At 35.2% G+C, this 23,077-nt stretch overlaps 3 protein-coding genes across 4 annotated transcripts; all 3 read left to right on the top strand.

Moving 5' to 3' along the window:
- Positions 1-2,325: 2,325 nt before the first annotated feature.
- LOC143621058 (vestitone reductase-like) lies at positions 2,326-4,591 on the top strand. The gene is made up of 4 exons (XM_077092591.1): positions 2,326-2,465; positions 2,905-3,435; positions 4,005-4,200; positions 4,291-4,591. The coding sequence occupies exons 1-4, from the start codon at positions 2,351-2,353 to the stop codon at positions 4,430-4,432; spliced, it is 984 nt and encodes a 327-aa protein (XP_076948706.1). The 5' UTR covers positions 2,326-2,350; the 3' UTR covers positions 4,433-4,591.
- A 929-nt stretch (positions 4,592-5,520) lies between these two features.
- On the top strand, positions 5,521-8,792 carry LOC143621056 (vestitone reductase-like). Of its 2 annotated transcripts, none has more exons than XM_077092590.1 (4): positions 5,521-5,805; positions 6,798-7,262; positions 8,145-8,340; positions 8,426-8,792. In XM_077092590.1, the coding sequence occupies exons 1-4, from the start codon at positions 5,691-5,693 to the stop codon at positions 8,571-8,573; spliced, it is 924 nt and encodes a 307-aa protein (XP_076948705.1). In that variant the 5' UTR covers positions 5,521-5,690; the 3' UTR covers positions 8,574-8,792. The 2 variants fall into 2 exon arrangements, with proteins under 2 accessions (XP_076948705.1, XP_076948704.1); XM_077092589.1 differs by having other exon boundaries at positions 5,523-5,805; positions 6,798-7,322; positions 8,426-8,789.
- A 2,784-nt stretch (positions 8,793-11,576) lies between these two features.
- On the top strand, positions 11,577-16,630 carry LOC143621162 (uncharacterized). The gene is made up of 10 exons (XM_077092674.1): positions 11,577-11,874; positions 14,071-14,176; positions 14,345-14,405; positions 14,496-14,779; positions 14,878-15,017; positions 15,452-15,526; positions 15,642-15,732; positions 15,923-16,126; positions 16,218-16,262; positions 16,347-16,630. Exons 1-10 carry the CDS (start codon positions 11,662-11,664, stop codon positions 16,421-16,423), a joined length of 1,296 nt encoding a protein of 431 aa, XP_076948789.1. The 5' UTR covers positions 11,577-11,661; the 3' UTR covers positions 16,424-16,630.
- The last annotated feature ends 6,447 nt before the right edge of the window (positions 16,631-23,077 follow it).

Below are 23,077 nucleotides of genomic sequence, written 5' to 3'. Positions count from 1 at the left end.
TGAAATCTTGATCAGTCTGGTTGATATTTGATCTTTTGTTTTGTAAAACTAGCGAATATTATATTATATAGTTCTCGTAGTTATCAACACATTTTTTTTTTCTAAAAGTGAAAGCTTTTGTGTGTGTGTATACACATAAAATAAAATAAAAATACAAAATGAAGTTACAAATACATAATTGAATCAGTTTAAGTGGCTATAAGAGTAAAATGGAATCATTGACGAGTTGAGTAATATATAATAAAATTTTAGTTACATTGGGAATGATAAGAATGTGATGTTCTAAGACTATGTATAGAATTTTTAACTAATTATTTAGTTAAAATGACACTTAGGCGCCATGCAAGCAAACATAAATTCACTAAAGCCCCGATTAAATCAAGTGTAGTGGTTTTAAGTTTTTAACTAACTGTTGGTTGAGAAAGAAAAAAAATGTACAATGTATAGCGCCAGTGCCGACGATGTGAATCCTTGAAAATTGAAAGCTAAGGCTTTAAGGATATGCAAGGCGGCATCCTACGGATTGTTAGCGATCGATTTGTCAATGTGTTCCACGATAGTTTGGATTAATATGGCGGTGGCGCGGTCTGGTGGATCTGGATCTGGCAAGATGCTTAGCGACGATGGTTAATGGATGTGGGAGAAAGTGTTACTGAAATTCCCAAAACAACCTTGCAGTGGAATTCCGAAAACGCCCCTTGGTACTGTAGATTGCTATAGTAGGCACCGACATTGTTAGTAAATGAAAAGAAAAAATGTATACATTTGATATAACATGTAGTTATAACAGGTGGTTCTAATATTATGCAGTAACTATATTAGATGGGTGATGGCATGAGAATGGTTGAGACAATAGTGTTTCAATAAGTGATTTATATATTTATCAAATTGCAAAGGAATGATACAATGGGAAGATGTTACAAATGGAATATAACACACCAAAAGAAACAAACATGGAGAGAATGTGACCGAGCAATGTAAATGAGTAAAAGCGAGCGATGGTACTGTAGAAAGTGTTAATGAAATTACCAGAATAACCTTTCTGTGAAATTCCCAAAACGCCCCTAGATGGTACTGTAGATTGCTACAGTTCCGCTGACATTGTCCTTTAATATATCATATAACTAGGACCATTTTTAATAAATATTTGTTTACATTTAAGAGCTTGAGCCACTGGCGCTCGTGGGGCTTGGCGGTGCATGAATTTGGTGCCCCATTTCATTTGTGGGGAATGGTGTCTAACGCCCCATTTAGTGTCACATCATCACAAATAGCGCCTCATCTGATTCATCACAAATAGCGTCTCCTTTGATGTCTGTACATGTAGTCTAAGGTGAAAATTGGATAACACCAATGAATGACTGTATGAGATGTGAACTCCCCCCCCCCCCCCATATTTTGTTAGTGTTATATTCAGATACCCTTGCTTAAATCTCGCAATATAATAATGTTGACACTACTAACTCGAAAATTTTATTTTGTTGTACGCCACCATTTTTCAATACGAATAACAATAAGCAGCATTGTTCTATCGAGTCTCATGTTGCAATGCATCAAGTTAACGCTATAATCTTTTGTTGTAAGCCACCATAAATTTTTTATACGAAGGAATACGTATGTTACAAATGTTTAACAAGATTAGACGTGACAAAACTGAGTAATTTAATTTTGATATCCGGTTAAGTGATAAGAAAAGGTAAAAGAAAACAAAAACATTTCAAATGGCATGAATTGAAAACCTATAAAATGCATTAAACAATTATACTATCCAAAAATGTTCAAACATGTTAGACAAGCATAAATACTCCTGAGCTTGTGGCTATCAATTACTTTATTTTGACCCCCCAATCAGGGGAGGCCTTGAGGGTGGGCAATGTGGGTGCCTGGACAGGGTACACGTTTTTCTGGGGCACGAAATTTTTAAAAAAATACTGATATTATATGTATTTAAAATACCGAAACTTTTATAAGCTCACTATTTTGCTAATTGTTATGTTTACTACTATAACTTTAATCGTCTTTTAAAAAAATAGTATACATTATTTAGTTCTTTAAGGCTTAAAGGGCTGGGGTATGTGAATTATCAGGGCCGGCCCTGCCTCAAATATTAAGTGACACTATAGCTATCAATTACTTTTTTTTGTTCCCTCAATATTAAGTGAAAATATACATATAACCAAATAAAAAAACGACATAGCCACTACGTGTACCGCTTTTGATCACATGATCAAGAAAGTTAGTGAAACGTGTTTTACATTATAGCTGCTACATCACCATCTCATCATTCATATAAAGTTTTTTAATAACCGAATCAAACCAAACCAAACCAAACCGAGCAAAGCACGCAGAGATGGAGAAAGGAAGTGTTTGTGTAACCGGAGGAACGGGGTTTTTAGCGTCATGGATGATTAAGAGGTTGCTTGAAGAAGGATACTATGTTAATACTACTATCAGATCTAATTCAGGTTTTTATTTATTTTCCCTTAAAAATTTTTAATTTGTAGCCAATATATTTTTTCCTATGGGTTCGGAAATTTTGGAGGGCCAGACAACTAATTGTCCATTACTAACATTCGTGTTTTTCTGTCTAGTATGGTTAAGTGGTTGTTATCAAAGTCACATAATAAAAATAAGAAAAGTTAAATTATTTTTAATTGAAACGTGGGTTAATTTCGTTATCACGGTTTCTAAGGGTTTAGTGTAAACCATTCTGGGGGTTCAACGTCAAAATATCTAGCTGAACATGTTCCCCAAAAGCCGACTACGCCATGAATAGGATGGGCGCAACTAAAATGCATAAGTTGAGTATATATATATATATATATATATAGGTATCAGATCATTTCAGAAGTTTTAAAAATATATATATATATATATATATATATTTAAAAATATGAATGGCAGGCTTAAAGAAAGATGTAAGCTATCTCACCAACCTACCGGGAGCACATGAGAGGCTTAAGATTTTCGAAGCGGATTTAAGCAAACCCAAATCCTTTGATGCACCAATCAAAGGATGCATTGGCGTCTTTCATGTTGCACATCCGATTGATTTTGAGGGCAAAGAGCCGGAAGAAGTGCAAACCGAAAGGGCAATCAAAGGTAGTCTGGGTATTTTACAAGCATGTGTTGATTCAAACACGGTAAAGAAAGTTGTGTATACATCTAGCGGATCAACAGTTATATTTAACGGGAAAAAATACACCGAGGTTTTAGACGAAGAGTCTTGGAGCGACATTGATTATATCCATACTTATTTAAAGGAATTTGGGGCCCCGTATTTTGTTTCAAAAACATTGACTGAGAAAGCGATTCTAAATTTTGGTGAGAATAATGGACTGGATGTTGTGACTGTCCTTCCAACCTTTATCAATGGTCCGTTTCTCGGACCACGTTGCCCGGGCTCTGTTTATGTTTCAATGGCTATGATCTTTGGTGAGTTACTAGTATATCTTTTCGTTTTAAAGTTATACAAAAGGGTTTTTATAATATTTTGATGGGAAAATGACTAAAATGTCCATTTGACTTGTCAAAATAACAATTTTGTCCATTTGAATAGGGTTTTTTTTTCCAATATGTCCACCCATATCAAGTCGACACGCCTACTTAATAATCACCCAAATAGATTCTTCAACCAACCAAGTCACATTACATATCAATATCTTGTTGCGACGCCTGTTTTTTGAAAAAAAAAAACCGTTGAGCCGATGGGATTTTTAGGCGCCCTGTCATGATTCTCTTCATCTTCCAATGGTAGGTTTTTTTTTACATCCACCAAGATTTGTTGGGCTTCCGCTTAGATTATTTTGACGCGCGACAACATCTTATTGGTTGAAAATCTCGTCAGGTGATGATTATTAAGTACGCTGTGACTGGATTTGGGGTGGACATTTTGGGAAAATCCCGTTCAAACGGACAAAAGGTTTATTTGATAAGTCAAAATGTCAAAAGGAGTTTTTCCGTATATTGAATATTATGGTTTTTAATATGCATGAAAATTGTAGGTGACACTACCAAGTATGATATGCTTATAAAAGTAGATTTTGTGCATGTTGATGATGTGGCAAGGGCACACATTCATCTTCTTGAGTACCCATATGCTGAAGGAAGGTATATTTGCACAAAAGCAGGAGTCACACTAATTGAATTATACAACTTGTTATCATCAAGATATCCGGAGTACAAAATGCCAAATATCGAGTAAGCTTTAAATTTTAATACTGTCGTTTATGTTAATCATGTTTATTTCATATTTGTTGACACCATATGTTGGGCTTGTTGTTTTTAAAGCTCGTTTAAAGATGACAAGAATAAGAAGTTTCCTGGAGTTTCTTCGAAAAAACTATTGAGCACCGGATTCCAATTCAACTACGGGCTTGAAGAAATGTTCGATGACGCAATTAATTGTTGCAAACGTAACAATATATTGTAGAAGAGTAAAGCCTGCATATGTTTAATTATTAATTTTAATTTTAATGTTTTGTTAATTTGATATAAGTGTTCCTAGAATAAAGGAGCAGTGGATCTATGATCCCCTCCACGTGTAAAAAATGATGATTTGAATAATCAAAGTCTTTTTAAAAAATCTATGATTTTTAGTCTGGGTTTTTTCTTATTTTCTTGGACCATTTGATTAACAAACAGATTCGTATCATAAAGATTGTATGATACTATATCTTTTTTTTAATTAATGTTTATACCAACTCTAAGCCTATTTGTCAATTAATCGACTTTCGTTAACGACACAAGAGTAAAGAATTAGAACAAAATCATACAACTAAATCGAAGCATTTTGATTATACGTATTGAACTTATATATATGCTTTAACATTAGTTTTATAAGATTCATAAGTAGAACTTAAAATATTTGAATTAAATCAAGCAATATCCATGTATATTTTTTAACATATGGATTATTTAAAGAAAAATATCAAATCGGTTACAAAATATCCATTTTTAAAAGATAAAAATATGCATCACTTATCACTGTTTCAAATTATTAAATAGAGTAAAATACGGTTTTCGTTTATGTGATTTGTCCAAATCTACAGTTTTAGTGTTTAAAATTTGTGATTTTCGTCATTGTGGTTTCATGTCACTTGCAATTAAACCCGAATTCATTAACCCTGTTAAGTCTGATCGTTAAACCCATCAGCATACCCTTCACGTGAGGGGCAGTTTTGTCCAACCCCCCTCCAATACACCTATGCCCCTCACGTGAGGGAGGCTTGCGAATTACGACTGAGGTTTATTTGAGAAGAAAAAGGACAAAATGCCCCTCACGTGAGGGGTACGCTGATGGTTTTAACAACCAGACTTAACGGGGTTAATAAATTCGGGTTTAATTGCAAGTAAAATGAAACCACATGGACGAAATCGCAAATTTGAAACTATTGGACTAAAACCGCATATTTAAACAAAACACCGGGACGAAAACCGCAATTCACTCTATTAAATAATATTATATTACCGCCACTATTGAATACAAAAATTGAAGTTGACTTTTCTCCCTTAAATCTACTTTGAATAACTTGTCAAACTTGTGTTTGTTGCCTAGCCTCATAAATGGCATTATATGTAACCAAATCTTGAATCACTAGCTTCACACATAGTCCTAACTCCTGACCAACTCATCATTTCTAAAGATATATTTTCATCTTTGAAAGCAAAACCGAAATAACCGAGAAGAGATGGAGAAAGGACCAGTTTGTGTAACCGGAGGCACCGGGTTTGTAGCATCATGGTTGATCAAAAGGTTGCTTGAAGATGGATATTATGTGAATACTACTGTTAGATCTCATCCAGGTACATGTGTTTATCTAGTTAGCAAAGTTGTCTATTTGGTTCTATGGATATTTTAATTTTTGTACAAAGAATGGTATGTTATGAATTATGATCATTCTAGTTGGGATTAATGTGTTGATTTACAAATTAACTTATTTGAGTCAATTGATGAAACAACAATAATGTAATATGTCCCATGATAATTGTTTAATTGTTGCTGGTTAATACGGTCCGCTGGCCCTTGGTCATCAGAATTTGTTGGATTTTTATATATAAAATTTGAGTTTTTTTGGTATATTGGTTTTTATTAGTCCCAACCATATTCTTTTAGTCAATGTCGGTCCCAACTAACGAATTGGCTGCTGACGGTCCCAACTTTTACCATATTTGTTCCCAACGATTCGCGACTAACGGAATCTTCACACCGTTAGTTGCAGGTTGCCGGAAAAACATTTAGGTCAGAAAAGTCATATTTTTTTTCCAAAAAACACCATCTGAACACCGCCACCACCACCAATTGACTCACCACCAACTAACCAACACCACTTGAGCACCACCAACTGTTTCCGAAGATGGTTCTAGGGTTCCGGCGACCTCAATAATTGAGGCTTTTACTAGAAAAAGGTTCCTAAAGGTCCTATACAAAGTTACAAAGATGTTCCAAACAAAAAATGTTGAGTTTACGGGAAAAAAACGTTTCCTGGCGACCTGCAACTAACGACGTTAGAATTTTGTTAGTCGAGGACCGTTGGGAACAAAAACTTTAAAAGTTGGGACCATCAGCAACCAATTCGTTAGTTGGGACCGAGAGCGACCAAAAGACGATAGTTGGAATTAATAAAAACTAATCTACCTTCTTTTTTTTTTTAACATGAGTTTGTCCCATAGTCATAACCTTAAATATACCTTACTAGAAAGTTATGCTAATATAATGTCTTTGTAACATGAGTTCATTCTTTTTCATATTCTAACAAGTACAATGGAACATGTGAACCTGATGATTTGATTGTTAGGCTCAAAGAAAGATGTAAGCTATCTCACAAATTTGCCTCGAGCAACAGACAATCTTAACTTTTTTGAAGCCGATATGAACAAACCGGAAACCTTTGAGGCATCAATCAAAGGTTGCATCGGTGTCTTTCATGTTGCCCATCCTACAATAGAGAGCAACGAAACGGTGGAAATGTTCACTGAAAAATCGGTAAAGGGTGCTTTGGCTATTTTACAAGCATGTGTTGATTCAAAGACAGTGAAGAAAGTTGTGTACACGTCTAGTATATCCGCAGTTATGTTTAACGGGAAAAAACATACTGAAGTTGTAGGTGAGGAATCTTGGAGCGACATTGATTATATCAACTCTCATATGGAACTTGGAGCTTGGTATCATATTTCAAAGACACTGACGGAGAAAGCGGTCCTTGAGTTTGGTGAGAAAGAAGGATTAGATGTCGTGACGATCAATCCAACGTTTGTTCATGGTCCGTTTCTGGGCCCTCAATGCCCAAAATCTGTACGCAACGTAATGGCTATGATCTTTGGTGAGTTATTGGTATTAATGTTGTTACTTTCATTTCTTAAAAGTTTTTGAAAAAATCGCATATAATTAAACGTGCTTAGGCTGAACTAGAGCCTTAAGTTGAACTCGTTTAGTAAACAAGCCCGAGCTCGAAGTTAATATTAATCTTGACTAGATTTGCAAAGATAAACAATCATATAAACTTAACTAATATATTGAACTTGTATGATTATTCGGATTCTAGCATTGACGGTTTTATACAGGGGCGTAGCTTTAGTTGGGGCCAGGGGTGGCCCCGGCCCCCTCCGTTTTTTCGCTCGATAGTGTAAAGTTATCATTTTTCATCCGAAATTTTTTATACACAGTATAAATTTACCCGTTTTCGACTGAAATTTTGAGCCCGGCCCCCTCGGTTTTTTGCTCGGTAGTGTAAATTTATCCACTTATTGCCCGAAAATTTTTATACATAGTAAAAATTTACCCGTTTCCGATCGAAATTTTGAGCCCGGCCTCCTTTTTTTCGCTCGGTAGTGTAAATTTATCCTTTTTCAGCCGAAAAATTTCACACATGGTATAAATTCACCCGTTTCCGACCGAAATTTTGAGCCCGCCCCCCTCTAGTCTATGAATTTTTTTTATACATATTGAGTCCGACCCCTTGACGTGTATGTCCAAGCTTCGCCACTGGTTTTATATTCATATACGTAACAACTCTTAGTATATTATCTGTTTAAACTATTTAGAAGGCATTCAATATATTTTAGAGGTATTCTATGCTTATATATACACACAACAATTCTAAAGTCACTACTCACTATATAATAAGATTTAAAATGAACTTCAGGTGATACTCACTTGTATGCGATGCTAGCGAGAGCACCTTTTGTGCATGTCGACGATGTAGCTAGCGCACACACTCATCTTTTCGAGCATCCGAATGCGAAAGGGAGATACATTTGTTCGAAAACTGAAGTACCAATTGAGGAATTATACAAACTACTATCAACCAAATATCCGGAATATGAAATACCAAATATTGAGTAAGTTTGAGTATTGTGAATTTGTGATTTCTTAAAAACTGTCCTTAAACAAATAAAAATTTCGCTAACCAAGTTTTTTTTATAGTTTTTTGAAGCCGGAGGATACTGAAAAAATGACATTCCCTAGAGTGTCGTCACAAAAACTCGCAGACATTGGATTCCAATTCAAGTATGGGATTGAAGAAATGTATGATGATGCGATTGATTGTTGTAAACGAAACAACATATTATAGATTTTGCAAGCTTGTATCTCGATCTAAAACGGTTAAAGTGACACAACATGTTTTTAAGTTTGTAATTTTATTACATGTAGTTTTTACATTGTATTACAAGATGATGAGTTGTAGTAATTGTTTACCGTCTTACTTTTTGTTTGTTACATGACATCTTTTTTATTTCAAAGCATTTTATATGTGGTTTGGAAGTTGATTTATAGATTGTGTGAGTTGTCTTTCAAATTTTAGATGTAGTATTTAAGTAAAATAATAAATGTATATAATAGCAAAAAAAGGTTTTCGTATTAATGGTTCTGAGTAAGAGGTATATGGTTTCTACCGATAGGGATAGGTATCGCCTTAATACTTCCGCACATCTAGTGCACAACACACTAATCCTGGACCATCGAATAGCAAGAGGGTGATACATAAGCCTCTTCGTTATAAGGATTAATTCAAATCTTGTAGCGGGGTGTGAAGAAACACTAATCGACCCCGGGCAGATTACGGATAATCTGGGGGTTAAGTAATGTTTCCCACGAGGGTTAGGTCCGGCAAGATGTTCTTCAGATGACCTACAAAACAGACACCGTGAGCTCGTCACTGAGAAGGGGGGGGGGGTTCCTCCTTGTGACCACCCTCCGGCGTGAGAATCAGACTAGATTGCTCTGAATATGTGTATATTGAGAGAAATAGCTAGTGAAGGTAAAATACCAGATGATCCTACCGTTCCAAGGTGTTGGAGTATTTATAGCCGAAGGTAGGTTTCCAAGCAGGTACAGCCAGCTGTATAATATTCCTGTTCTACCAACTACGGGCTACGCACGTGCCATGCTGGTTGGTGGGTAGGCAGCGGCTGATAGTGACCAGGCCAGCTGTGTACTATTCCTTTTCCACCAACTGCAGGCTATGTGCGTGCCACGATAAGGGTTGGTGAGTAGGCAGCGGCTAATAGTGACAAACAGTACTAGGGCATGCTCCTCGTACTGTTTGTCGGTGAGCTGTCACCCTGTGATTGGTTCATGGGCTGCTTTGGTCAGATCTTGTCTATTTTGTCCATACCTTGGCAGGTATAGTACAAAAGATCTTCCAGAAGCATACGGACTGACTCATTTGGGCGGGAGTATTCCCGCCTTGCTCATTCCTTCAGGTGACACTGAATTATTTAGTGCCTTGTGCGTGTAGCCTTGCTATTAGTGCGGGTAGCCTTCCCTGATGGCTTGTATCCGCAGCTGCGGGGACAGGCGGGGTACTTCACCATTGGGAGGCTTTCCCTGCGTGAACAGCTGGCGTACTGCGCGTAAGGTCTTCATCTCTGAGCATGGTGGGTCCTGCGGAACCAGTTGGTCCTTGCGCAAACGTCCATCTTCAAGGTGAGTCTTACGGGTCCAACTGGGCTCTGCTGGGACCTACCTCTTCAGGGTGCAAGCCTTATCTAGTATCTTATGTGACACGTTTAATACTTAAATTTGATTACATTCTTTTTAATCTTGGTTGAAACCGTATTAGTCACTCTTCCTATTTAATGTTATGGTTTATCATAATCAATAAGAAGATTTTATTTGGTTCATATCTCTTCCCGTTCTTAAGTTTTAAGAGATCCGATCCATACCTATACTCATATAGATATACCGGTTACCACAAAGTTTCTTTATTTTCGTCTGCAACCTTCACACCAATCTGAGCGTTGCGTCACTTAGTTTAAGTTAACTTTAAAGCTTCGCTTAACAAAACTAATCAAAACATCATGCGTAAAAGCCAACCCATTTTCATAACTCATGAATACACATCAAGTGCATATTTATTATCACTTAAACTTCAATTTAATATTTATAGCCAATAATTTTTATATTATTTGATATCAAACATTTTTATTGTACTTTAAAAGGGTTTAGAACTTAAAAGCTCAATTCATTTCCTAAAACTTCCAGTCGTCGGTCATAATAGTTCGTTTGTTCTTCGTCTACACCAAACTACGTTACAAGATCTTCATATCTCTTGATTCTAATGGACCCGACACTATCAATCTTCATAGTTACATATATTACATACCCTTTCATACGGGAATACCATTCTTATATATTTTATGTTTCAAATATTTTCATTAAGTTAAAGTTTTTCTGCTACCTTAACACTTCAACAAAATTAACCAAAACATCATACGTGAAAGCAAACATGTGCTTTGTAATTCATGAATAGTTGAATACACATCAAGTGCATATTTATTATCATCAAAACTTTAATTTAGTGTTGTGTTTATAGAAAATAATTAATATATCAAACATTTTAATATTTTTGAAGGGTAGGAGAGTACGTGGTTCGGTTTGAATTGGTTTATGCTAAATTCAAACCAAAAACCAAAACTTTGGTTTTGAAACTTTGAAGACCGTTTTTTCGGTTTTACCATCAGAACTTCAAAATATTGTGCCGAAAAAGAATCTTGGCTCAAAATAACGAGAATTTTGGCCTAAATCACATATCATGATATCAAACTAATTGATTATTTACATTTGAGCTATATAACAGTTGGGTTACACATTTATTAACTTTTATAAATTACTTAAAAATATATACATAAACTCAGTTTGCTTCCATTTTTTCGTTTCTTAACGCGCAAAACCTTACAAAGGCATAACACCAACCGATCCGTTTTGTTTTAAGTTACGTTTTTTCGTCCCGGTCACCATAGAGGTGCACAAACTTGGTATTTCCAGGAACCGGTTTCGGGTATGGTCTACAAAAGTCATAACCGGGTCGGGCAGAAACCTGTGTCGGGGTATAGTTAGACATTTAACCGTTTTTTTTTTCATATTTCAGGTAAGGTCAGTTCGGTTTTGATCAGGTAAAGATGAATCCAGTTCCGGTTCTAGATAGAAACCCAATACTACCAGGTCATATCCGCGAGTCGGATAACGGTTACAATCCCCATTAATATTGTTGCCAACCCAAACCAAACCAAACCAAACCAAACCGTACTCGGACTCACTTCCGTTCTAACAGTAACCAGCAGCACACATCATAATCTTCATATTCATCTTTCAGCCCTAATTAAATTAAGCTTCAAACTCTTCACATCACTTGATCTTAAAACACAATTCAAATCCAAATGGAACCGATTATATCAATCGCCGTAGCTGCATCTATCATAATCGGAGCTCTGATCGCTTTTATCGCGTTTGGCGGTTACTTTCGCAAACGCAAATCGGAAGTCGTTTCGGTCGCAGTCGCAAATCCGTCGAATCAGAAGAGTTTGAAGACTAATCAGCAGACGAAGAAGTCTCAGGCTAAAACTCATCATCATCATTCACATGCTGATAAGGTATAATAATAATAATAATGATTTAATTAACCTTTGGATGCGTGTTTGTTAGGTTATGTGAATATGAGATGATTGAATTGTGTTATTTGAAGGTGAATTTGAAATTATTTGTTGAAATCTGACCTAATTTGAGATGTATGATCATTAGCTGAATGTGCATGCTGAATTTATTGTGATGTATGAATGTATAATCGATTTATGAATTTGATATATGAATGAATCGTGTTATTTGAAGTTGATTTCGAAATTATTTGTTGAAATCTGACCCAATTTGAGATATATGATCATAAATTGAATGATTTACAGACAATTTTTTGTTCAATTATACATACATGCAGCTGTGTTTATTGTTTTATTTGAATTTGAGATGAATGAATCATGTTATTTGAAGTTGAATTAATTTGAAAATATTCATCAAATTGGACCTAATTTGAGAAATATGATTATAAGCTGAATGTGCATGTCAGATTTATCGTGATGGATGAGTATATAGTCCGTTTATGAGTGTGAGATGAACGAATCATGTTATTTGAAGTGGAATATGAAATTGTTCAAGTTTGATATAATTTGAGAAATATGATTATAAACTGAATGTGTATACTGAAAATATTGTAATGGATGGATATTTAACTGATTAATGTATTTTAGATGAATGAATCATGTTATTTGAAGTTGAATATTAATTAATTCATCAAATCTGACCTAATCTGAGAAATATGATCGTAAAGGGAATGTTCAGGCTGAATAAGGGATGAGTATATAGTCGATTCAAGTTTAATTTCTAGTGTTCATGCACGATTTTTTGTTACGTGAGATTTTTTGTTCAATTATACAGACATGCAATTGTAAAAGTTAAGATAGAAGAGAGGGAATGCAATTTATTTTTATTGCTTGATCTGATACATTGGTAGGGTTTGTTATTTTCTTTTCAGTAGATACCTAGATCTGTTTTTAGTTGAATTTACTAGAAAGATGAGTAGGAGAGTTGTAGGTTGTTCATGGTGGTAGACGCTAGCTCATATTGTACTGAATTTATGAAATATAAATCTGATCTCAAAGTCAAAAGTGTACAACTTCTGTTCTCGGCTAAGGTTTTGTAATTTGTACACATATTGTAAGAGAGCATAATACTTTATAATAGAGAAGGATGATTCTATTCATTCTCGAAAGAATCATTAGAGCATCCGCAACGCTAGGGTTGAATTGTCAATCAGGATGAGGTGGTCGCCAGGGGGAGGAGGGAGGTGACTGGTGAGCGAGAGAGAAGAGATAGAGTGAAGGAAGTCCAGTAGAACGGACGTGAGGCGGACGAGGCTATGAGGAGAGGAAGGAGAGAGAAAAGGAGGGAGAGGCCGCCGCTGTTGCTTAGGTGGCCGCCCGGTTTGTCCAGTGTGCTGCTGATGCTTTTAGTGAAACCAAATCTTTTTTTTGCAAACATCTGTTGAAATATTAAACTACTGATCTAAATGTTAGTTTGATATCACGTATTGTAAACTATGATAGGCGATTTGAAGGAGCCAGCATATGCATACATTGTAATTGAATATTTTATCAACTTTAAGCTTTATGGTAAAAAATCCACACGTTTGCTATTACGGTGCAATTAATGCGGATACATTTCTGGGGTAGTGGGGTTTATAGAAATTCTTTTAATAACTGATGCAAACGGAAATCATTTATAGCTTTCCCAACAAGCTACAAAACCGATTGATTTTCTATTGGTTTCTGAAATTGTAACTGTTTAATTTCTACAAATTTGTTATAAACTGCAATTGGCAACAACCTTGTTTTGCTAAGACCTAATGCTAGAGTTGCATGCTGTACCGTTTCTCAATAGACTTACATGTAAATAGATTTGAGAAAATATACAAGGATATAGAGTTCTGAAATAAGTTAATGTATTTGTGTAGAAGGGTAAGTTGACCAGATGTTGAGTTATATTATATGTACTACTTTGATATTTCATAGAAGGTAACCTGCTGAGATAAGGTTATAATGCTGAGTTACATTGTCAACCATACGTTTATGGTTCATGTGTGATGTTTCTATCTATCTTTTTGCTAGCAAGCACATCCAAATCACAGATGCTGTTAATAATGTTGTTTGTTGTATATTTATGCATGTCTAGACAACTTTGCAAGATTATTTGTTTATTTCCTATTTGCCAGCTAATATCGCTACTGGCTGTGGTTGTAGGATTTGAACAAGCGCCATCACCCATTAGACTTAAATACTCTAAAAGGTCACGGGGACTCCGTCAATGGCCTATGCTTCTCATCCGATGGACATAGTTTGGCTACTGGTAAGTGTAGTTATTATTATTAGAATTTTATAGTTTAGCTCCCAAGAATCATGACAAAATTTTCACCTTAGTCAATGCATTAAATGTTCTAAGTTACCTGTTTAGTATGTTATAGAAGAAACTATATGATATATGGTAGAGTTGACCTCTTGTTGCTTGCGTTTGCAGCTTGTGATGATGGTGTAGTTAGGGTATTCAAGCTGGATGACGCTTCAAGCAAAAGCTTCAAGTAAGAGTTCATACTCCTTTTCATTCCACGCATCTTATATAAGTTTTCACTTATTATGTAAGTTCATATAACTATGCTGTCTTGATGTAGGTTTATGAGAATCAACCTGCCAGCTGGAGGTCATCCAACTGCAGTTGCCTTTGTTGATGATGCGTCTTCAGTTGTTGTGGCTTCTCAAAGTCTCACCGGAGCTAATCTATACATGTATGGAGAAGATAATCCAAAAGGTGGTGAGAGCAGGCAGCATTTTAAGCCTGAACTTAAGTGGGAGCAACATAATGTTCATGAGAAAAAGTATATTCTCACTTTATCTGGAACTAAAGCTACCTATGGTGCTGCTGATGGAAGTACCATAATTGCATCAAGTTCAGAGGGTATATTCTCTCCTTTTTAACCTTAGTTGTCATGTTATTTTCCCTCAAGTGAAACAGTAACATCTGTTATTGAACTCTTTATTTGTAATTCCTCATAGGAACTGATATTAAGTTGTGGCATGGAAAGTCTGGAAAGATGTTGGAATTTGTTGACACAAATCAGCTCAAGAACAATATGGCTACCGTATCTCCAAATGGTCGGTTTATTGCTGCAGCCGCTTTCACTGCTGATGTCAAGGTGACATGTTTGAATGACTTAATTTATTTTTTAGATAATGTGTTATAAGTTTGCTTGTGGAATTATGCATATAGTTTCCTCTTGGAAAGGCTTTACTTTTAGTCTTAAGATTCTGATTTCTAATGTGCATCTTTTTCAAATCATTCTGAAACATGTACCTTCCTTTGCCATCATGCCATGCATATAAACTGTCGCATTTTTGTAATTTGATTTGTATTTCTTTTACTTAAGATTCTTGACTTAAAAAGTCTTTATTTGGAAAGTATAATTTTGGTCTATATATATTTTCGGTTTTCCATCTAGATATTTCTTTTTTAGTTTTTGTGCATATTTTTGAAGTGTTTATTGGACCTTAACTTAATACAAGACTGCATCTTAGTGTGTGCATTGTTAATGACATGTCTAATATTGTATTGATTACCTTTTCTAAACAGGTCTGGGAGATAGTGTATTCGAAGGATAGTTCAGTTAAAGAGGTTACGAAAGTTATGCAGCTGAAAGGCCATAAGGTCATCCAGTCTCTCTCTCTCTCTCACTCACACACACACAAGTTTATTTGGAAGGTTTTTCATGTGCTGTAGTTTCTTTGCTGGCCTTGATTTTTTTGATTTGGGAAATGTGCAGAGTGCTGTTACATGGCTGTCGTTTACACCCAACTCGGAAAGGATCATTACTGCTTCAAAGGATGGCTCGATAAGAATGTGGAACATTAATGGTATGTGTATATTATCTCATAAATTTTTCTAAGAGTATTTATGTTTTTAAATAACCGTTACCTCTGTTTATTTTAGATCAGATTACAACATGATTTAGCTTTTTATAATGACCGAGTTTTTAGTAATATGTCAAAATTGTTATTATTGTGCAACTTCTCTTCTAACATGTCTGAATTGTTATTATTGAAGTTCGGTATCATCTTGATGAGGACCCAAAGACTTTGAAGGTGTTTCCCATTCCCCTTCATGATTCAAATGGCACTACATTGCACTATGATCGCCTCAGTGTATCACCCGATGGAAAGATTTTGGCTGTAACCCATGGCCCGTTACTACAATGGCTATCTGTTGAAACCGGGGAAGTATTAGATACAGCTGATAAAGCACATGACGGTATTTTCAGTTCCCTTCTAATTATTATATTTAGTTACTTCTTTTGGCGTTGACTAACTTTCGTTTGAATGTTATGTGTACATGGTTGCAGGCGATATCACAGACATCGCGTGGGCACCTAAGCCTATACCTGTAGGTTAGTATTATAAGTTTATAACCTTTGGCTTTGTTTTGAAAATAACCGCCATGTGTTCTAACCGAGTTCTATATATTCTCACAGGTGACAAACGTGTGACTATATTAGCTTCGTCAAGTGTTGACAAGAAAGTGAAACTGTGGGCGAGTCCCACACTCTGATGACCCGGAAGCACTCTGCAAAGGCACAATCCTTTTACTGACCGACAACCATGAAAGCTTATTTATAAAGTCATGTTTCCTGTTTTCGGGTTTCGGAAGATTAAAGGATCCTGCACTAAAAACCACATGTGTTTCAACATGAGCTGTTAGTGGTCGGGAGTTGTAACTCCCGCATGGAACATGCGTAATTTAGGTGGGTGAGTTTGTTAAAAACGAAAAAATAGAGAAACTCGGCCTTCTCTTATCGGTACTATGACTTTTACTGTTATCATGAGACATTTCGCTCCATCTTAAAACCGGTGTCATAGACTTGGTTAAAAATTAAAATAGTAATCAGTTAACATTTTGAACCTTATTTGTCTTTCTTTCTCTTTGTTAAAATAGCTTTGTATCAAACTGGTAAGTAATAAGTGGCAAGCACAAGTTAAAAGTGGTATAAGTTTAAGGTGACTTTTAAAAAGTTTTACTTGTTTGTTTAAGTTTATTTTAATACTTAATAAATATATTAAATATAGTTATAAAAATCATATAATTTTGTATAAATATTAATGAGACAGGTGGTTGATTTTCAAGCAACTTTTATAAATAATTTGTGGTGTTTGTATGCCTAGTAAAACACTAAGTAAACTACAAAATAAGCCAAGCAACCATATATATAACACTTTACCTTCCGTCTCAAAAAAATTCACTCGAATATGGGGGGTTCAAACGCAGTTAAAATGCATATATTTTTTAGTCGGATTGGGTTTTCTATCCAAAAGGTGGTTGCGGCGCAGCTTGTTGTCCGCTTACCTGCCACTTCATTATAAATCGTTTGATGTTTCCATGAAATATAAAAGAAGCACTCAAAAAGGAACCTTTTTTAAGAAACAGAGATAGTACAGAAAAAGATAAAAGTGGAGTGAGGCAGAAAATTTTCTCTGTTTGTTTTCAAACTCCTTTGACCATATTTTTGTCTGTCATTATCTTCACTCACTACCCTTATATATCAGTTATATTACGAGATTGCCACTCCTATTCTCAGCTTTTGAAAATAGGATTTTGATTAGTCGGGGGGAATACGGTTGTATAGACTTTAGTGAGTATATCGGATTCAGGGACACAAGGTTTGTTGTTAGACAAGCTGTGTTAAAAGTGGAATCAGAAAAAGTCGTTAAGTATGAGAAAACATGTGTCGAGAATGAGGAGAATCATCATGTCTTTATTACTTTTGCCTTTGATACATTTGAGTCTCTTGCCCCCAAAACCATTATGTTTCTGATAGTGTTCAGCAGAGTCGTACACAATAACTTATCGACGCTAAATAACCAAAACTTTGTTTTCCAAAAAGAGGTGACAGGTGACAACAGAACTTGTTATATACCTCTTTATTTTAATTAAATCTTTTGTTCAATATAAATACAAGCCTCAACGACAAATACCAATTACCATAAAGTCTTCACTTGCTCAATGCTCCATCGCTTTCAAACCTCAACAACCATAAAGCATATATTTAACCATGCTTCAAACCTTTAACTTGTACCATCCTCTACATATCTTATTAGTTTTTTAGTTCATATTTTCCAGCAAAAATCATCACTTCACGTTGCAGGTAGCCTTCATACCTTTCAAATCTTTATATACAAGTATACAACTAAATCTTCCTTCTTTAATTAATTTGGTCGTTTTGTTCTGTTATTTTTTTTTTTAAAAAAACAGTCGGATTTTATTATAAATGGTCGGATCGGCTGGTTTTCGTTTGAAAATGGGCGGTGTAGGGGTATGGTACTAAACCCGGTTTTACGACCCTAAATTTATTATGTTTGGCTTATTTTATTATATGGACTAATACAATGTTATTGGGCTGAGGGGGTTTTGTGGAGGTAACCCTAATTGGGCTAGGCCCATTAGGGTACCATGATGGTGGCCATGAGGCTCCCTATATAAGGAGGTCTCCACCTCCTTATTAGGGGTTGGTCATTCTCAATAAGAGCCACCACCATATTTTTGTGTCTGTGAACAAGAGATCCTGGAGATTTCTTAGCGGTCACCTCCACACCCTCAAAAAGTCATTGCAGATCCCAACCAGCCGGAGAAGAAGATCAAGACGTGGTTCGTTCATCTCGAAATCCGTGGAAACATCGTCATGGATCAGGTCAGATTCATCTCGTGTTTCGACACTTCATATCAATTCAAAGTATTAACTTTTGGTGTTTAACTAGATAGTAAATGATTTTTGGTCGAGTTGTGAAAAAATATATATTTTTTCTCCAGCTTATAACACAAACAATGTACTCATTTTATTAAATGTATTATCGACAGTCTAGCATGCGCCGGTTTGCGTGTCCAGAACAACACGTTTTTTGAAACAATAAATGTATTATAATATCTTTTTGTGAGAGTACTCTTCATATACATAGTTATTCATAACCTATAAAAAACCATAAAGATGAGACTTATAAAAATGAGGAGTAAATTATGTATAAAGAAATTTTGAAACTGAATGTTGTTTGTTGACCCGTATTGTCATCAATTTTGCTTAGGCATTATTTACTTTTTAATTATTTGTTGTAATTTTTGTTTTAACGACAATCATTTGTAGTCTAATTGATTAGTAGTTACCCAAAGTGATTAATCAATTATATCTTGTCAAAATCTTATAGATACTTGATGGGTTTTGAGCCAGTATGCCGGACAGGTATTTTTAATAAATTAATGGGTATACCTGAAACCCACAGGTTTACCCGATACCCTACGGGTAATTACCTGATAGAAACTCGGTGGGTATTAGGACGGGTTTGGGACAAGGTTTTATAATCGGGTGTGGGTTTGGGATTACCTAAACCGCCCCAAACCCAACCCATTGTCATCCCTACGACATGGCATGGTTTTATTGGGCGATAAAAACAGCCAGGTGTCATAACTAACACGTCGACTGGCTGTTCTTTTTATTCATGTGGCAAAACAATGGTTTAACTTCGTGTTTTAACCTGTCGATTTTTCTGTAGAATGGCCAGGCCTATGGACATGCTGCTTGATAATGGATTACTAATCTAGTAGATGGCAGGTATAAAACGTTCGGGCGACGGTTTTTGGATGGTCATTTTGGGTATTTTTGAGAAATGGTGGCTAGTATCGGAATATGAGTGGTCAAAATGGCAAATAAAGGAAAACAACTCAATAAGTACAGTAGGGGTAAATGAATCAATCCTATCGTTAAACCCTTTAATTCGTGAAGATTAAACATGATAGCTTTGTATATAAACCTAAATAAAAAAAAACCTTTGGATCAATCTCATTCGCGTGAATCTCATTCGCACGCAAGACATGATTTCAGCCAATTGGGTTTTTATACCTTCCAACTACCAAGATTCTTTAGCAACGAACTAGATTTTAAAAATGATTATCCCATATTACCATATAATATTATGAGCTTTGATCATCTTTTAAAAAGAGGCATCCATTGGTTACCTAGAAGTTAAGATGGATGTGACATTCTGCTTCTGGACCCTCGAGATTATGTGAGCTTATGCTCGGTATATCAATGGACGTAAAGAAATCACTGTTGGCCCACACAAATTCCTGAATTCCCTAACGTTTTCCATACGAGTTCTTAAATGAACATGCATTTTCAATGGGTTGACATCTACAATATAAATGCTAGTTATAAGTACGACATAGGGTTCGGGATCCTAGCCAACCTTTAGAACCATTTTTCGAATATATGGGTCTGTCATGGTTACGTTGTAAGTCTATGTGTTGTTGCAGTGGAAATATTCTGCAATTGTCAACAATATTGAATACTTTTCAACCAATGATTCATTGTAAGTTTTCTAAGCGCCGTTAACTTGTTAACTGTTCGTGTTTGTTTCATATTTATAAAAGTGTTGCCTTACCTTCATGGCTTTTTGAATCTTCTTCTTACAGGAAAACGTATTTTAGTGAGTTTGGTGATGTTGAACAAGTAAATTTCATACATAAAACAGATGGTATTTATACGAGTGCACTAGTGAAAATGAACACGCAAGAATCGGTTAAAAAGGTCCGCTCGCTTCCTGGCCTGTTTTGAATGCTCTTATTTGATCAACTCGTGTTTTATCTGATGTCAATGTTATTTATCCCTTACTTAGATTAAAAAGAAAGCTAAACATTATATTGATGGAAACCGTATCGAAACTGAGAAATACCCTGGGTACGTAAGCTAATTATTTATAAATTAAATATGTTGGTTGATAATGGTTATTTTGATATACAAGACCTAGTGATAGTGATAACCACTTTTTAACAGGATGTCTAAGCATATAGATAAATTCGTGGAAAGACGATACATAGTAGATTTCCAAGGGTTTTTACACACGTGCCCAATGACAAAGATGTCAATGCCTTGCTGGCAGAAGAAGCAAGTTTATAAAAAGCCACTTTTATCGTTTAAAATTCTATATCTATATGTTTTTTTTAAATTGTTGAATGTTGGTTATACACAAGCCTACAAGAGTCTAGAGAAAGCCTTTGATAAATTACAATACACAGAAATCCGTATAATCTATGGAAAAAGTCAACGTTATAACAGGTCAATATATCATTATTATTTTTTAAATTTTTTTATTTCAATCTTGTTTTGTCCACTTGGTATCATTAACTTTCTATCGTAGGAATGCTCGAGTAACATTCTTGGATGATAGAAACAAAGACAAAATTAACAAAGTAGTCGAAAAGAAGTTTGATCATTGCAGAATCACGACAAAGGGAGTATAAACCCCAGTTTATAGCTTGTTGTTATGTTACAAAAACTTTGGAATTTTGGATGATAGAAACAAAGACAAAATTAACAAAGTAGCCGAAAAGAAGTTTGATCATTGCAGAATCACGGCAAAGGAAATATAAACCCAAGTTCATAGCTTGTTGCTCTGTTACAAAAACTTCGGAATTTTGGATGATAGAAACAAAGACAAAATTAACAAAGTAGCCGAAAAGAAGTTTGATCATTGCAGAATCACGACATAGGAAATATAAACCAAGTTCATAGTTTGTTGCTATGTTACAAAAACTTCGGAATTTTTGTCCTGGAAGCATTTTGTTAATCAATTATGTATGACTTGCTACTTTGTGGGATAGTTACCATTGTACCCTTTGGAATTTTAGCTTGTTTACCCTATCAGTTAACTATCTTATGGTGTTATGTTATGCAACAAACATGATTTAGATAACTTGCTATCTATCTCGTGCAAAATCTTTATTCATGTTAGCTAATCTATATTGTTGTGCTAGCTAATCCATGAGTGAGTAATAACAATACTCAATATATATGAGTATGACTCACTACTTGTGATTAATTACTATATATTAGGTAGTCCTTGTAAAATCTTGATGGACGATTTATGATAACTACATTAAGCTAGGATGTTTATTTACTGTATATTTTGTTAAGCCATATTCTTTTACCAACACATGCTGTCATTTGATGGCAAAATTGAAATTATTTCACTTGTGTTAGACATGCTAGTGTAGTAAAACTGTACAAGCTTGGGCTTGGATATTGTCTCTTTACACCCGGTTGAAAGTTTTCAAAGAAAGCCCGCAGACTAGCAATTGGTTTATGAAGCCATTACAAATTTGAGCCTCAAGCAGCTCTTATCGGATAGTTACGTGTCAATTTTTTGTTGAGATATTGTCTTTCATGTAATTCAAATTTATTGTGTTATCCACTTTGTCAAAAGAATACCTTTTTCAATTTAAATTAGTTTCCGATACGGGCCTTACAAATTGTTCAAAACTTAAAACTTGATATTGCACATGCGATCTATTTGCGACAAATGCTACATTACACGGATCCCTTTTGGCTTGTTTTATAGTTGTGTTTGTTTGGACGAATGCACACGGACGAGAGAATGTATGGGTTACTTCAAGTTTTAAACCTTTTCCACCTTTTTTTGTTATTGTTATAATTTGTAAGCTCTTGTAAATTAAAAAAATTGTGAACTATTTAAAGTTATACACCTAGTATTAACATTGGTTCATAATTTTTTTAATCTTGTATGTATAAAGCCATAAACTTGAACTTTAGTTTATTTCGTTAATTATTTTGGTATTAGTTTCATTGTACCCACCGCAAAGCACGGGCTCACCCACTTGTATAGTTCTAACCACTCGAGATCAACACCATTCAGTATAGAATGCACACGTGGCTCTCGGGTAGTGGCACGTGATCTTGCGTTTTAAAACAAAACGAATAAACACTTTTTTATTTTAGATGTATGTGTATTATATCATTCACATTACACTATCTAATAAGAGCATTCATAAGTAATATTAGATCATTCACATTCCACATACAGCCTTAGCAGAATCCAGGAACATCATAATGTATCACAATCAGCAATTTGAGCTTAACAATCCTCAAAAAACAACACAGAATACTAGCTTGCTTTTTCATAAAACTGACAAGTTTTAGTACCCCACATTCATCAAACACACGTCATCCTCAGAAGCGGCTTCTAAACGATGGTAATCAATGCCAATGCAGGAACATAGCTTACAATAGAACATTATCTCAAACCAACAGATATTCCAAAATGTAGGCGTCTTCCGTGAGTGAATAATACTCATAATATTAGCCATATCTCGTAGCATGAGCAGACCATTTACTTCATCAAGCGCATCCGCCTCATCCAGGTC

The sequence above is a fragment of the Bidens hawaiensis genome, unplaced genomic scaffold, assembly GCF_021521415.1.
Source record: "Bidens hawaiensis isolate Kalapana, Puna unplaced genomic scaffold, B.hawaiensis_p1.1 tig00002772_1, whole genome shotgun sequence".
Classification (NCBI taxonomy): Eukaryota; Viridiplantae; Streptophyta; class Magnoliopsida; order Asterales; family Asteraceae; genus Bidens; species Bidens hawaiensis.
The sequence above is the reverse complement of the archived record's forward strand: the minus strand, read 5'-3'. Positions and strand labels throughout refer to the sequence as shown.

Coding starts and splice junctions, on each gene's coding strand:
- LOC143621162 (XM_077092674.1), top strand. CDS start 11,662: ATGGAACCGATTATATCAATCGCCGTAGCTGCATCTATCATAATCGGA. Junction 11,875..14,070: donor ATCATTCACATGCTGATAAG/GTATAATAATAA, acceptor CTGTGGTTGTAG/GATTTGAACAAGCGCCATCA. Junction 15,018..15,451: donor CTTTCACTGCTGATGTCAAG/GTGACATGTTTG, acceptor TTTTCTAAACAG/GTCTGGGAGATAGTGTATTC.
- LOC143621058 (XM_077092591.1), top strand. CDS start 2,351: ATGGAGAAAGGAAGTGTTTGTGTAACCGGAGGAACGGGGTTTTTAGCG. Junction 3,436..4,004: donor TTCAATGGCTATGATCTTTG/GTGAGTTACTAG, acceptor TGAAAATTGTAG/GTGACACTACCAAGTATGAT. Junction 4,201..4,290: donor TACAAAATGCCAAATATCGA/GTAAGCTTTAAA, acceptor TTGTTTTTAAAG/CTCGTTTAAAGATGACAAGA.
- LOC143621056 (XM_077092589.1), top strand. CDS start 5,691: ATGGAGAAAGGACCAGTTTGTGTAACCGGAGGCACCGGGTTTGTAGCA. Junction 7,323..8,144: donor CGTAATGGCTATGATCTTTG/GTGAGTTATTGG, acceptor AATGAACTTCAG/GTGATACTCACTTGTATGCG. Junction 8,341..8,425: donor TATGAAATACCAAATATTGA/GTAAGTTTGAGT, acceptor TTTTTTTTATAG/TTTTTTGAAGCCGGAGGATA.